This window comes from Rhagoletis pomonella, unplaced genomic scaffold (assembly GCF_013731165.1).
Source record: "Rhagoletis pomonella isolate Grant_MI unplaced genomic scaffold, Rhpom_1.0 Rhpom_scaffold_00010, whole genome shotgun sequence".
Lineage (NCBI taxonomy): Eukaryota > Metazoa > Arthropoda > Insecta > Diptera > Tephritidae > Rhagoletis > Rhagoletis pomonella.
Genome location: NW_023458564.1, coordinates 9,780,996 through 9,798,251, shown reverse-complemented (window position 1 = coordinate 9,798,251; position 17,256 = coordinate 9,780,996). Strand labels below are relative to the sequence as shown.

The 17,256-nt window shown below is 30.6% G+C and overlaps 1 protein-coding gene across 1 annotated transcript in view; it reads right to left on the bottom strand.

Moving 5' to 3' along the window:
- Positions 1–1,125: 1,125 nt before the first annotated feature.
- The window catches only part of LOC118746024 (putative uncharacterized protein DDB_G0271606), a 583,517-nt gene continuing 567,386 nt past the window's right edge, over positions 1,126–17,256 (bottom strand). The window contains exon 7 of the mRNA XM_036479745.1: positions 1,126–2,489. Coding sequence (XP_036335638.1) covers positions 2,374–2,489 — 116 coding nt within the window. The 3' untranslated portion in view covers positions 1,126–2,373. The remainder of the gene's footprint in view (positions 2,490–17,256) is intronic.

Sequence of the window (17,256 nt, the reverse complement as noted above, 5' to 3'; positions counted from 1 at the left end):
AAATACTAATGCATGAAAATCCTAACCTCAAAAAAATCACCCGTTATTACTTTAATAATAAAGAAATTACGCCAACGCCTCCCTACAAATATTGCCACACTAAAAAAAATTGACTTTTTTCGGTTGGAAATGCATTAAGAGTAATTAAACCAAAAGTATTTGTTCAACTACAGCAACAAAAACACAAATATAATGCCGACGAAATAACATCCATAGAGATGTAATGGCAACGGTTAACGTTACATACCTGGAGTAATTTAGACTCAACTGTAAAATTTTGGGCCGAAGTTTATCAATTTCGAAATGCCCTAGGAGAAAACCCTTTTGCTGACCTTTCCAACCTAGTTTTTAGTTTTCTTGTTTTGCCTATAAGTAGAGCGAATATGTGCGTTAAAACGTTAAACGCTATTTTATATATAAGATATGGTTTAAAACGTGAAGAAAAATGCTGCCATAGTTTTACTGTAGATGACGATCTCTTAAAATTAATGAATTCAGGTGATATATACAATAGTGATTCATTTGATGATGAGGAATATACACTCGATATGAATTAATGGTGTTAACTAGTCTTTCGTTTCTTGCGATTTATTTAAATAAAGCATGTGAATTTGCACTAAAATATTTTAGCCGTTTTTTGCCAGAGTCTATGTGAAATTTCACTAAAACATTTTAGCCGTTTTTAGCCGCTTTTTTTTGCCAATCTAGCCGGTCGGCCCAAAAAGTTCTGGCAACACTGATTACAAATTTGTTGAAAAAATTACGAGTACATACATATGTACATACACACATACATATGGGCATATGCATATACATATGTAGCAAATATACAAATAGTTACACGTATAAAAGTTGAGCATGCTAAAAGAAAATATGAAATTAATGAATTATGGGCTATGAAAGTTTATTTTTTTAATTTTAGTTACTGGATAAAGAGAATATTAATTTTAAATTACAGCTTTGGTTCTTTGGCTTTCTTTTAATGTATATGGTTAGTAATACACACAGATATTTTAAGTAAGTAAGAAATTATAAGGAGTTTATAATTTTACATTTACATTATTACAAATTATAAATTAATTATATCCTAAACAAATATGTTTATATTTCATGATTCATAACGGTTACAAAAAAGTATTACTAAAAACTATAGTTAATGATTTAAATACATAACTATCTTATAATTAATGGCTGGAATCACTTAGTGTTCTTAAAAGCACTTACAAATTTGAATTAATAATAAACTTTAATCACAAATATTATTCGCTGTTGTACACAACTGCCGTACATTTATTGTTTAGTGTCTTTATGAATGCCAAATCTTTATAATTCTGTTTGAAGGCATTTCTTTGTATTAAATATATGTATACTGTTTGAAGCAAAGCGTCTTTATAAATTTATTAAAATGTTTATTTATTTTTTTTATTTTTATTAAAAGCGGCATATTTTTTTTATCGCATATATTTATGTTCTGCTGTTGAAAACGTATTTAGCATACTACGAATTTTTTAGTTAATAAATGTGAATCAATGCAATTTCAACATTAGGTGTGTAACTCGCAAACTCCAGACCAAATTATGCAGCAGCGATAATTCTGAGAATTTACCAGCATTCGATCTCAAAGAGAAAAAATATCCACAGAAGTGCGAGAGAGCAAAATTCAAAAGAGCTGATCACTTCCCCTGTTGCCATTTGGCCATTTATTTTCTTATTTTTTACAATTGAATACTTTTGGATAGGAAAAACATTTTTAACACGTAAATGAATTATATGGGAATTAATAAGTTATTTTTCTCAAAATTGCTTGTGATACCACATCACGATGCCCTCAAAAATAAGAGAATCTCAACCAAGCACCCGTCCTTGTTATATGTAGCAACAATTTTACCTTTAATATTATAAAATTTCCATTCCAACAATCAATCTACTAAAAAGTGACAAACTCGGCCAAACAAATTTCAGCTAGCTGCACTTTTACCTATTTTTGTGTATTTTAGCTAAAAATATGGTACAAAAAATTCCATAGGGCAACCATTAAATACACACTAAAATAAGAAAATTGGAAAACTAAAAGATGTTGTACCTTACTATAAAATTTATAAAATTTTCAATAAATAATTCACAAAGCCCATATTTCCTTTTGTTTGTTTTCGCGAACGTATGTTTGTGATCAGCTGGTTTTCCTACTTGCAAGTTTTCGCAAGAAATTTTGCAGCTCTCAAGTAAAAATTTTTCCAGCAGAAGTTTGCAGCTCTCAATGACAATTTGCCCTCTCAATTTCCCCTACTTTGCAAGTTCCTTGGGTACTATTTAGAACACAAAAGTTCTGATAGTTTTCTAAAGTTTTGGATAGCTTTGAGTACGAGCACAATCCTATTGATCTCTATTCCTCTCCAGCTTCTGCGCTTCGTCGTTAGGTCTGTTCAATGGCAGTGTTTCCGTGTACGAGTTAGGATCGTCGGCAATGTAACCCACTTTGAAGGTAATATCTGTTGAATTACAAAGAGAAATCATGACAATTAAATGTTTATAAAAAACGTAGAGAAATTCATTCATTAGAGTGGTCAAAATATACTTGCATAAATGGAAAAAAGAACACCCGTATCTTTTGTAAAAAAAAATTATATTTAGAATTGCCTCAAAGCCCATTAAGTTTTATATGTATTTTATATGAGGAAAATAACTTTTTCGTAAAAATATTATATAATTCTCGAAAATCAATAATGTTTCGATCGGAAAACACTGTTTCTCTTCGGGACTCTTCCGATAATAATACCCAATTGTTTATTTTACCATTTTTAATAATAACAATTTTTTATGGGTGCCCTCATTGCACTCTTTTTTCCATTTAGAAAAAGCCTTGGCTGTGAGAGTTTAACATTGTAATTTTTTTTTCGTCCAACCTAATACACATATATTTTTATATTATTATTATTATACATTATGATATTTTATAGCTTTGTGTGTGTATGTATATATATGTGCTTATGTAAGGTTTTACAACGTAAAATCCATTATTTTTGAAAGGCGATCTGGCTTAACATTCAATTTAAAAAATAATAATGATAGCGCGTTCTATTTTCCAAAAAATCTTTCCTAAAATCCAAAAAAATTTTATGTGAAAAAAGTATTTGCTCATTTTAACCAAGGACCGAAATTAACTGTTATTTGAATTTTTTCTCGCATGAAGATCATTATTTGGAAACTTTCTATTTTCTTCGATGATTAAGCTTAATATACAGCTCTCAAGAAATCAGGGACCGTAACAGTTACAACTTTTATTGAAAAAATCGCTCATTAACAATTATTTTTTGACTTTTATTTAATTGCTCCTTAAATAACCGCTATTTCTGACTTTTTTTTCATAAATCCAAAACAACAATTATTTTTAGTTTTATCTAAATAATTGCAAATAACAGTCATTTTTGATTAGTAGATGTCTAAGATAACAGTTATCGAAGACTTTTATTTATATAAGTCATAAATAAAAATCAGTCACTGACCTTAATTTTTTAAATCATACTTATAAAAGTCATTTTTATAAGTCGTAGTAAACTTTTTTTTCTCAATGCCTTCTTAACCACAAACAATGTTAATGACTTTTATACGAATGATTCAAAAAATAAAAGTCGGTGACTGATTTATATTGATAACTTTTAAAAGTAAAAGTCACTGGCTGATTTTTATTGATGACTATTATAAATAAAAGTCTTCAATAACTGTTATCTAATACATATAATATATAAACAAAAAATAATTGTTATTTTGGATTTATAATATTGCAAATAAAAATTGATTTCAAATTTGAATCTTGGTGAAAAAAGAAATCGATTGGTATGTATCACTTAGTTGTAGATCATTTCCTTCATAGTTAATTTTTCCATGACAGTTTTCGACAATAACTGTTATGTTCGGTCCCTTCAAGAAATATTTGAAGAAACATTTTTCATTATTTCTGTTGCTTGAAAAAGTACGTTGCTTTTGCAGTAAATTTTCTTGAAGAAATAAATATACGAGCATTTTTCACCTAATATAGAATTGATTAGGTGTACTTAGAAGTAGTTTTTATGGGTATAGTGAAACTGCAGGAAAATGTAGGACCTAAAGACCTGTTCTGATGAGCATTTTCATGTACGGGCAATAGGGCGATCTTAAGTCTGCGCTTTGAAATACAGGCATGGTTGGCAAATCAGCTAAGCGAACGCGGTTGAAGAACATTATTAGACAAAGTTGCAAGACCCTACTGGCCAATTGTGGTACGAAGGCGATCGAATCAGCTTTCCGAATTAATCAAACCGAAGCTCTCGATAGTAGAATCTCTGGCAAAACAGTGTGTGCGGGTAGTTTGAACATCGTGTTAGGCCAATTATGTGGAATCATATGGACGAAGTACATGTACATAAGCGCTGGTAGGGCTGTCAATTCACGGGTCATAATTAATGAATGTAGTAGAGTCAAATAAGGGGCTAAAATTGGTAAACTAAAGCTTATTTTTGCTAGTCGAAAGGAATGCAAAGCTTGATTTCCGGTACTCATGGGCTGTGGGTAACCAGCCATCTTGAAAACAAAGGTGGTCAACATGTTTTCTTCCTCATGAGAGGAGTTATTTTTTGACCTCAACTTAACATAACCCAACGCTAGTATATAAATGTAAACTTTAGTCGATGCCTGGTAGGAATTTGCGCCAATTCATCACAATTTTTCAAGTGGAACTTCTCTGCGCTCATTTGGGTGTAAATCAATGATGGGCAAAACGCTACTCGCGAGTAGCGTCTGCGTCGCAGCGCTTAAGCTGATGTCACATAAAACTTTTGCTTCGCTTTACGTGACAGATTCGCTTTGACAGATAAGATGCATTGTATGAAAATGCACAAAGCATGCCACATAAATCGTTGAAGCGGCAGCGCGAAGCGAAAAGATGGTCAACTCCCATCTTTTTGCGCGCTTTGACAATCAGCCGGTTTAATATTTATTTTGTTTCGTCCAAATTCGGGTTTTCATGCAGAAACATAAAACTTAATTACATTGCTGATAATTTTAAATCAAAATAATTAAAATCCACAGCAACTTTGATGAGTAAAAAAGCGGTACAACATTGTTTTCTTGGCGTTCATTGTGGCATACCTTTTGCTTCTGGCGCTTTGCTGGCAAAGTTATAAATGTCACGCAAAGCTACAAAGTTTTATCTGGCATCAGCTTTATACGTATACAGAAACGACGCAGCGAATTTCAATTCAGTCTGCTTTCAGATTTCATGAGAGTAACACTATGCTTCGCCGTTGAATATTTTTATTCGTAATTTTAGCGCGTGGTTGCCACCTATATATGTAACAATGCCCAAAATGTCTGAGAATGAGTGCCAATTACAGATTTTGGTTTTAAAAAAAGCTAATAATGCCCAATGCTTGTTATGTGGTAATACGACTACTTGGAATCGTACTTTTAATATAAGGCGACATTATTTGTCATTCCATCCGGAATATGAAAAATATGAAGGTGATGACCGCGAGCAACTTTGTGAATTTTGTTGTTGAATAAACTATGATTTTTTAAAACATTAGTTTAATGAAATTAAATTAAAAAACTTTTCATGCACGTACATATGTACTTATAAAAATTAATTTCATAATTCATTATTTGTATATATTTATTCATTATTTTTTTATTATATTTTGTTATTTTCGTTTCATGTTCATAAGACAAATTAAATATAAATTTGTAAGAGCGTTTTCTAACACGCGCAAAAAAAGACGCACTTTTGTACAATATAGAAAAGTGGCAACTGTTACTAAGCGCGATTCACGAATACCATGACAAAATGAGACTGTATTGGTGTGCCCATCTATGGTGTAAATGCAAACATCAATGTAACAAAAAGCGACACGGTCATTGGGTTCTAAATCCAAACTCCCATGAAACGGAAAAGAAGAAGAGAGGGGATGGCGAGGGTGGTTGGACACCATTAAGATTAAGACTAAAATTCAGATTATGATTAAGATTAAGTTTAAGATTAAGACGATCAAGAAGAGAAGATTAAATTAAGATTAAAATTATAATTAAGATTAAGATTATTTAAGATTTAAATTAAGTTAAAAATTAAGATTAAGATTAATATTATGATTAAGATTAAGATTAAAATTCCAATTATGATTAGATTAAGTTTAAGAATGGGACCAAAACAAAGATTAAGACTAAGGGTAGGATTATGATTTAGATCATAATTAAGTTCAAGATTAAGACTAAGACTAACATTGAGATTAGCATTAAGATAAGATTAAGGTTAAATTGAGATTATGATTAAGATCAAGATTAAAAGTTAGATTATGATTAAGATTAAGTTTAAGATTAAGACTATGCTTCAGGGCAATATTTAGATCAAAATTAAAATTAAGGTTAAAACTATGATTAAGATTTAAACTAAGATTAAGATTTAAATTAAGTTTAAAATTATGGCTAAGGTTAAGATTATGATTAAGGTTAAGATTAAAATTCAGATTATGATTAGATTCATTTTGAGATTAAGATCAAAGCAAAGATTAAGATTAAGATTAAGATTAAGATTATGATTACGATTAAGATAAAAATTTAGATTAAAATTAAGATCAGATTAAGACAAAGTTCAAGACTGGGATTAGGATTCGGAAAAGATTAAGACTAAGATTGTTATTAATATTGAGATCAAGATTAGGATTAAGATAAAAATCAAGATTTAGATTAAAATTCAGGTAATGATTAATATTAAGTTTAAGATTCAGATTCATATTAAGATCAAGATTAATAAAAAGATTGCAATTAAAATTAACATTAAGGTCAAGGCTAAGATTAAGATTAGGATTCTGATTAAGATTAAGACTAAAATTAATATTAAAAATAAGATTAAGATAAAGTTAGGATTTATGCAGATTACGATTAAGATTAGGACTAAGATTAAAGTTATGATTTGCGGAGAAGAGCTGTCACTGTCAAAAAATATATGATTAAAAAAATTGTATGGATCGCCCTTAACATAATGTTTTTTGAAAAAATAAAACTATTTTTCTCCAAGAAAACTAACTTTAACCTAACTAACTTTTTAAAAAAGTTGGGCAACGTGCAACTGATTTTAAAACTTCTTTCACTGTGTCTCCAAAGGCAATTGGGGTATTCACAACGGTGTCGTAAGTGTGGTATTGTTGTATGTCGTAAACTTTAAACGCCTAAAAAATATATTAAGGGTGTTCGCAAAGTACAATCAATGTCATATTATGAATTTTCGCAGTGTTAAAAAATAGTGGTAAAAAATAGTTGGTTTCAAGTTCTCTAAACATTTAGTTAAGCTTTACGACAGACAACAAAACGACACTTGCGACACCGTTGTGAACCGATCAAATGTTTTGTAAAATATTGTAAAAATCATCTTTTCTGACGAAGCGCATTTTCATCTCGACGGCTATGTTAACAAACAAAACTGCCGCCAATGGGGATAGGAAAACTCGCACGTAATCGTCGAGAAACCAGCATCCTCAGAGAGAGACAGTTTGGCGGGAATTTGGCCTCATCGGCCCATTTTTCTTTGAAAATGCTGCTGGAAAAGTCTTTTAGGTCAACGGTGAGCGCTACAGAGGCATGGTGATCGATTTTTAGTGGCAGGAAATTGAAGACATGCACTTGGATGATTTTGGCTTCTGCAGGATGGTGCGCTATGCCACACAGACCATGCCATAATCAATCTTTTGCGCGCTAGGTTCGGTAATCGTGTCATCAGATGTCTCGGCGATGCGAAGTGGTCACCTCGGAGCCGCGATTTGACGCCGTTAGACGTTTGTGGTTTACCGTGCAGAACCGATGTTATGCGTAAAATACATTAACGACTCAGACCGTTAAGGTGAATTTGCTCCTCGAATATACCAATAATATATGTACAGAACAAGTAATTTTTAAGCAAAAAACAAAACTGACTTCAATTCTCATTTACAAATTGAAGAGTATATTAATTTATTCAAGATCCAATGACCGGATCAAACTAAAGTAGTAGTAGGGACCACCTCTGTGATAGCACCTTTCTTTTAAAATAAGAGTTATGGAATTCGGTTCAGGGGGTCCAAAGTCATGCGGTAACATACATAAAACAAAAAAAAATACTTATTACGACAAACTGATAACCTTCCCTCTTTTTGAAGACGCTTAAAATGATACTTTTGTTAATTTTGTTTCAATTTTAAAAAGAAAATTTAATACGCAGAAGATTTTCGTTTTCGGGGACCCCTAAGAAAAATGTTATGCTTAATAATTTTGTGGAGCAATTTAGCCATTTTTCATATCTGCGTGAAAATGTTTCATTCCCGTATTAAAGGCGGACAAATTGTCCGTTAAATCTTACTATGTTTATTATATACATATACATATTTGAAGTTACTTTATACATAAAATGACGTGTATTAAAATTAGATTTTTGACCAAAAATGGAATTAAAATCCTTTTGGAATTTGACTACTCCATGTGTATACTAAAGTCTGGGTATAGCTGGGTTGAGGCCCTGTTTTCAAGATGGTGGCGATTTCACAACAAGCGGAGCTCGATACGCTTTTTTAATCGGTACGACTGGCCTTGCAATATAACAGGGTGGTCACACCATGAAGAAAATGGTCAGGTTTTCGTAAACCAAACTTTACACAATTTAGGTGCTACTAAAAGTTCTTCTAAATACTGTGCTTTCAACTAAATAATTTGTATTGAGTTGCTCTAGAGTGTGTGGTTTTTTTTATTTGCATTTGTGTAAGTGTGGTTATTATTATTAATAGACGCATTCATTTGTGTGTACTGTCCTTAGTTTTTTCTACCGAATTACTATGATTCAAACGAATAGTTCGGTTTAAGCGGCTTAAAGGCTAAAAATATATGAGTATTAACTTATTTATAAATATTAATTTACTTAAATTCTATTAAGTCTGTTTACAATATGAAGTACCAGCATTTTTTATTTGCATAAATTTGAGTTGTGAGTTCATATTAAAAAAATAGCTGACTTCATTTATATATATATGTAATTGTTTGATTTTTTTAAGATTTTGATGTAAGATTTAGTGTAAGATTTAGTTTCATTTATGAATACACAAATATTACAACAATATTTTACTCGAAGGATCGTCTCACAACACAGAATATGTACGTATATGTAAGTAATAAAATTTGGTTTAGTTTTAGCACAAAATTAAGTAAAATAAGACAAATATGATTAGCGCATAAATGTGTTACATTTGTTATAAAACATTTACAGAGTTTTCGCAAAAGGACAATACAACAACACAAAATTAGAAACATAACCACAACAAACACGAAAACAATACAATACATAACATAATGCACATACAAACAAACAAAAAATTAAAACAAAATGCTTACCTCAAATATCTTTTGTCAAATTGGCAATGTAACAGTGTGCAGAGTTCAAACATTTAATGTTTTTTTCAGATAATAAAAAAACAGAGATAAATAAAAAACTTTTTCAATTTAATGTTTCGAATTTCGATATATTTTTATTATATTATTTTTTTTTCAATCGTAGTTTATTTATACCTTTTGACTGTTAAAATTAAAAACTAAAATCACTTAAACAATAAAATAGAAATAAAAATTATTCTCAATTTTAAAGTCATTATAAGCAATATTATAAACTGCCGTTTTTCTTTAATTTTAAATAAGTATATGTAGTTTTAGTTTCCTAAGCTAATTACAACTATTTAGTTATACTTAAAAAATTTTAGCATGAATATTAAAACCATTATAATTTACAAAAAAATATATATGCAATGTATTTATATTATTGTGCTTGGATATAAACAAGGGCATTTTCGTGATTGTTTCTTGGAGTTATTGTAATGTGCCTTATGTAGTGTTGCTTTTAGTTAGTTTTTTGTTTTGATTTTGAAATAAAATTATTTAGTTTTAATTTAAGTTATTATGTTAATATTTTTTTTTTGCGCTAAATATTATTATTTTACAAATTTTATTACGACTTTTTTGTTTTTATGCTAAATACAATAAATTAATTACAAAATTACAATATTTGGTATACGTTTTATTTTCTTTTGAAAAATAATTCTTGCTTTACGCACTTATGTGGACCCACTTTAATTCGATTGTGAACAAATTGTGCTCACACAATGTGAATACATATTACAATTACGTAAATATGTAACAATTTGTTTAAGATTTATTTACTCCTTTTTGAAAAAGTGGACACCAAAAGTCGTTAAGCTCAAATGAAAATTTGTATGCGTTCTAATTTTTTATATTCGTCATAACCTTAATGCACGCCAAGTGTTGGAAAGTGTCATAAAACGTGTGATATTTTTACAGTCACTCCGCGAATTGTACAAGCGTTGAAAAAAATTTGTTATTTTTAATAATATAATTGAACTTTTAGTTAAATATTGACTAAGTCAAATGCTTGAGAACACCGCGAAGTGTAAAAAATTTTCTTAGTTGGTTTTTGTTAGAAAAATGTTTTATGAAATATTCTCTATACTTGCAGCATTAAGGTTTTTCTTTGTAAATAAATGTAGTATTTGACAATTACTAAATATTTATTTTTTATTTTTTTATATATTCGTGATGTGAGTCGATTTTTTCTTAAACTACAGTACAGTAAAACAATATTTACAATTTAATTACAATTAAAAATCGTTACTTCTACGCGTTAAAAAAAAAATTAGAAACTAAATTTTTTAAATTAAACTCAATAATAAAATAAAAAATTAAAAAATTATATAAAACGTACATAAATTTATTTAATTAAAGTAAGAAGGAAACTTTTAGTTTAGAAATCATTTAGATTAAATACTGTTGTCTAAGTCGGCGGGTTGCCAAGTGCAAAACCGATATGCGCGAAAGTCATTTTTTCAGCGATAATTAAAAAAATATCAATTAACATAATTTAAAATAGTTTTTCTTCTTAATTTTGCTCGCGAACATCGTTTTATTTCGTAGTGATTTTGGTTCATTAAGTATTTTGAGCTCGCTGTATTGTCGGAAATCTTATAAACAGTAAATATATTTACAAATCTATTAGGTTCATAAGCGGCATTGACTTGATTTAACAGAATAGTAAAAAACAACTACCTACTTTTAAAAACTCTCAGCAGCATAACTGACTACTCAACCCACTGTTCATATTTAGCGATTTTTTCTTAATGTCCACATGTATGTGTGCAGGTTACCAGCTTGTCACAAAACGTCCTTTCCTCAGTTCAACTTTCAGGTTTACAATACTACATTTTTCAACAGTGCATTTTTTCGTTTTCGTCAGCCATTTTATTAACAAACAAAAAATATTATAAACAAATTTTTTTTTTAAGAAATCACTAACAAATCATTAATCTTAACAAACTTAAAAAAAGAACAAAAAAGTAACAGAAATCAAACAATTAATAGTGGTAGGTATTTGGCCGTAGATTGCAACAAAAAATCTGTGAAAAAATTAAATCATAAAAAATAAATTATTTATCTGAATTGCTGTGTGTGTATGTGGCAAATGAAATTTAAGTAAAATTACTTGTATAATATTTAAAACGGAGACATTAAAACTAAACAAATTATGTGTGTATGTATGTAAGCAACTAAGGTGAGTATGACTACTAGTATAGTATAACTAAACGCACGGTGGAATGATGCTACCCGTTCCGCGGTATTGAAAATGAGAAATGAAGTGTTAAATTAGAAATTAAATCAGACAAATTCTAAATAATTTTGAAATAAGCTGCCACTACCCAAATACCAAACCACAAACAATAAAAAGTAGTGCAACTACAGCCAAAATGTTATTTTTTTTATAAAACAATAAACAAAAAACTTATAAAACGCAAATATTCAATAAATGCTTGCAATAAGTAACAAAATATATAGGAAAAGAATCAAAAAAAATGTTTTATAAAAAATATTTCATATACATAAAAGAATTGGGAAATTCTGAGTTTTAAAATCAAAATTGCATTACGCTTAAGAAAGCACAATTTCAGTGAACACTGCTTAACACTAATTTTAGCTGCAAAAAAAAAAATAAAAACAATTAAAAAGTCTATAAGCGCTGTCAGAATGGCTACTTGTACGTCAATGCCGGAAAAGTATCCCAAGGCAGTGGCGTACGTAACGCAGAGAGACACCACAATAAATTAGTCTGTTCCAATAGCAGAATAGCAGTCCGGTTTACAGGATTTAGTCAGAACTTACGGGAAAGTCGTTTAGACATAAAAACTGCAAGTGGGAACACTTTTGAGAGAGTAACTGAGCAACTCTTCCTAGTCAGAAGTTACAGGATTTAGTCCGGAGTTTTTTCCTGTAAGTTCATTAAAAGTCTCAAACGTTGGACATGGTTGCATTTGTAAACAAAAACAGAACGCGATGAAAGCAAGGAATCTTATATTTGTTAAAAAATGGAAGCAAACAACCAAATATTTGCTTATGTATAGATTTTTGAAATTATTTAGTGATATTTCAGTCAAATCAGTGTTGTACCAATGAAATGTAAACAAACCGACTGACGTTTTTACAGGAAAAAGTGCTTTTTACGTTCTCGTCCGCTTCTGAATCTGTTCTCCTTTTACTCTCACTTGAGAGAGTAAAATTGTAGTTTAACAGTTCCACAGGTTTTAATCCGAAGTTCAAAGGAACAAATTTGTACCGTATGTAAACAAAAATTAGCTGTTCTTTATTACCGCTTATAGAACTGCCATTACTGTTGGACTTAGTGACATCAAAATTTGAGAGTTCTCAAACGTTAGTTGGTAGTGTCGACGCAAGGGTTACCTCTCGGGAGCCCTGCATGCAAATATACACATTCGTCTATTCAACTGTCAGTTTCATCTTGCTGATAAACTGCAATCAGCTGTTCGATATTTATTTAATTTTAAATCTGCCCGCTACCGAAAGGCATTATGCATATGAGTAAGTAAAATTAATTAAATTTTCTGTTACAAGTTATTTTTTTTTATAGAAAAAAACTGGGAATCAGCTGCTGATAAACTTATGCTGAATTTCTATTAGGCATTAAATGACAAAAATTTGTTATGACAATACTGGGCAAAAAAATGCCAGTGGCATTACGTTCACGTCTGTTTCCACGTGGAATTTTTGAAAAGACCTACATTATTTGTCATTTCAATGCCTGGTAGAAATTCGGCAAAAGTTTACCAGATTAACAAAAGTAAGCTGCAAAGGACGTTCACAGTTGATAAATTTAGCGAGTACAAATTATCTGTTTACCTAAACTATCGAAATGGGCGTGACGTGACGACCCCTACTGAAATTCTAATTTAATTAATTTTCGATTGCTGCCTCCCATCAGCGTTGCCAAATCTAATGAAATCCTACCTGAATTGTAAGCGTTTAAGCAATATACATTTGGACCTTTGTGAAAATCGGAAAAAGTTCTGGAAAGTCGGTCTTCACTCGAAAACATATTCAACAGTTCGAAATTGCAAGGACATTGATAATTACCGTACTGATTACGCATGTCTCTGATCACCCAGGATGTTTGTAACGCACCGAAGTTCAATATTTATCCTTCATTTCCAACCCAATATCTGCTAACTTCTTTTTAATTTGTGCTTTTCTGTATTCTAATTTGAGTTTGAGTCTGTAATTGAGAGAACTTTGGCGATGTAAGCCAAACAGTTATCTTCGAAAAAAAAGTTTAAAAACTCTCAAAAACCTTAATAAATATATGTATAAGATGTAGACAGTATACAGCTAAGGCATGCATAAGGCTAAGCCAGAAAAATTATTAGCTCCGGAAAAATTGGCTTCACAACTTTTTGATCTAGTTCAAGACTATGGTCGATGATTCAGGAACAAGCTTCTGAACTCTTCACGTTTCGGGTGATACCATTTTAGCGCCGTTTATTAATCCCAGTTATAAATGATCCTCGTGATTCGATTTCGGAGCTGAGGTATACTATTTTAGGTTTGGTGGTCCTTTAAATATTGGCTCTCTTGGAGTTGGAACAGAGGTTCCCGGTTCGTCTAAGATTTTGGAGCTGAGGTGTACTATTTTAGGTTTGGTGGTCCTTTAAATTTTGAAAACTACGAGCGCGGAAGAAAAACTGCAAGAAATAAATCCGCCGAGTGGGCGGATAAGCATTCATATTGACAGTCAGGTATTCCCTACTCAAAGACTGTTGTAGATGGTAAGAAGCCAATAGGAAGATGCGCCGTTGCCAAATCCATTGTGTCCCACAACACAAAGGAGTTGAAGCTAACGCAAAAGCTGACAAGCTGGCCGGCATTCTGCTGAACGTCCCACTGGCGATAAAGGTAAGCATTTCTCTACATAAACACAAACGATCGTACAAACTGTCCATGTGCCGCCTGCCAGACAGGGCTGTTGAAACCTACACAGAACAGCAGAGTTGCAAAGTGTAAGGGAAAAGTGTCTCGACTGCTAGTAGGACTTCTAAAGGGGACAAACTAGGTCTAGTGGAAGACAAAAATTATATGAAGTAGAACAAGCTTCAGGGCAATAAGCAATCGACAAATTACGAAAATTTCTACTACAATAAGCTTAAGGGACGGCAGTGTTTTACGTGTGTATACAACGATTCGTTTATTATAATAGCTCTCTACTGACCAGCCAGCTGTTCATATAGCCAGGCAATATACATAGCATCGACCCCTTCGCCCGTTTTAATAGATGATTATGCACACTGCACACTGCAATGAAAAATCGTCGATTTCCGACATATCTATCAACCAAAGGGTTAAGGTTCTTGGCAGCGCAAGAAAAAGAAGAAAAAGTTTACGTAAACAAAATCCTAGATAGATTACTTTGGTACTTGAGAGTTTTATGCAGGCATATTTTGCGAAATTAACGTGCCGCCGATGCACAGTTGTCCAAAACTGGAATTTACTGTTCACAATTCAATGGAGCCTTAATTTTTCAACCATTTTGATAAATTGAAACGATTGTACTAAAATTTAATGATCTATAAAACTGCATACCATTTTTTTTCTAAAAACTCTAAACTAAAATTTAATATAATCAAATAAAAATTCAAAAATCGGGATAAACTGGTCTCTTGCAAATTTTATAAATTTTCGTAAAAAGAAATTAATAAAATATATTGGAGTACGAAGGCTCTAGTGAATTATGAACAGTATATTTCAGTTTTGAAACACTGTGCAATGTAGTAAGCTAGGAAAATTAACTGGCAGTCGACAAAACAGCAATTAGCCGTTTAGCATTTCACCAGTTTATGCTAGCAAAAGTGCAAAAAAGCTTTACGAAGTAGCAACGTTTTGTTCATTTCTTTGGAAAAAGTTCTTACTTCCCTTTATGTGGCACTTCCGCGCACAGTTTCTAGAAAAATTCTAATATTAGTTCGTCTGCTAATTTTTATTGGAAAAATAAAGAAACATGCTGTCAACTATAGAAGCATGCCCTAAGTTCTATGTTACACTTACACAGTCCTAAGTACACATCGTTACCTTAATTCACAAAGGCCCTAACCAACACTTTTTTCTTCGAAACTGTGTTTTTCACAGATTTTGGAAGAATATATGTATTACAATACATCTTCAATAAAATTTTAAAAGTATTAATACCAAAAACAACGGAGTTATGCCACTTTTTAAAATGCTCTATCCATATGTATGATTTGATTTGTATAATGTTTTTTGCTTCTCCTGCCTTTGTGAATTAAGGTGACGATATGTATATATATATCAAAAGAATTTTATAAGGGTATAGATTTTGGTGTCAAAACTTGTACAAACTTGTACAAAAAGACACCTTTTTTTTGGGAAGTACATTTAAATGAAAACTGATTTAGTAAGAAAAAGAAATAATTTCAATTGAATTAATCACTTTCGTAATGAACGTTTGGGGTGTGAGATTTAGTCAGTTAGGCTGAGATAAGACTATAAATTCACGTTTTGTAAATAAGTTTTGGTGAATGGAAAAATTCTGTATCTTTTTTTCAGCAATAAGTGCCGTTATATGAATTTAGGGCGAGGTTATTTGAGTACTAAAATAAATAGTTGCATTTATGTCAAGTTCTCATCACTTTCACATTTAAATTTTTTTTTCTGCTATGTACCTATGTATGCACATATGTAGGTATTGTCTATATGAATTATGAATATTTTTGACGGCATGTACCTAAGCTAAGTAAATAGTTTGTGTGTATCCGTGTGAGTTTGATTGACTTGAAATAAATAGTGCATATGCCTAAGAGATTTGATGAGATTATGTGGGCGTATGCACATACATGCATGCATACACACAAACATTTATATATATATATATATATATATATATATATATATATACCTATGTACATTTGCATACTCGTGTGAACACAATATGTATGAATGTTTGTATGCATCCATGTAGTAGTATGTAGGTATATGCGCGAGCAAGAGAGCCTCTTATATTTTCTGAAATTCTACACTTATCATAAGTAGTAAGTATTTAGGTATATGTATGTATTCTATTACTTTCGTAATTTCATGTTTGATCGCAGTATTTGTTAAAATTATTTTTTAAGACTTTTTATTAGTTTTTTTTCATTTTGAATATTTTGAATGCATTTTCTTCTAAATTTCCTTAGAATTAATGCTGAATTTTTTGAGTGTTCTTTGTTTTTTGTTTGTAAATAAATAAACTAAAGTTAATAAATAATGTGAAAACAATAAAATAATATTAAGTGGTAATATTAATGGTAATAAGAAAACTAAACAAAACAACAAAAGAGCAGTAGAAGTAAGAGGAACAGAATAAGAATACAACATTGGAAAAATATTATTAAATAAAATAAACCTTCTATAGCACCTTTGTTTAACTTATCAAAAAACCGATATGATTTTTTTAATAAAAGATTTTTTTTTAGTAGTACATATTTCATATAGTGATAGGCATAATGAGAAGGTCACACACATATTGATAATTATTTATTTTTAGTTTTTTTTTAAGTTAATAGTTCATTCCATAACGAAAACCAACTAAATTCAAGTTTCAAACTTTGTGCAAAATTTTAAGAAATTCACCAAAATATCAAATTTTTTTTTCAGAAATTTTAAAAAAATTGCAGTCTCATAGCGCACTCAAATGCTTACAAATTATCGTTGACATAAAAAACAAAAGTTTTTTTTGTGACGGTGTTGAGCATTTTTTTTCATATAGCGAATGTTCGCCTTAGGAAGAAAATGCGCAACACTGTCAACAAAAAAATTTTGTCAAACCCAACGGCGCTTTGTTATACTAGACCTGTCGTAAAAGTTTTA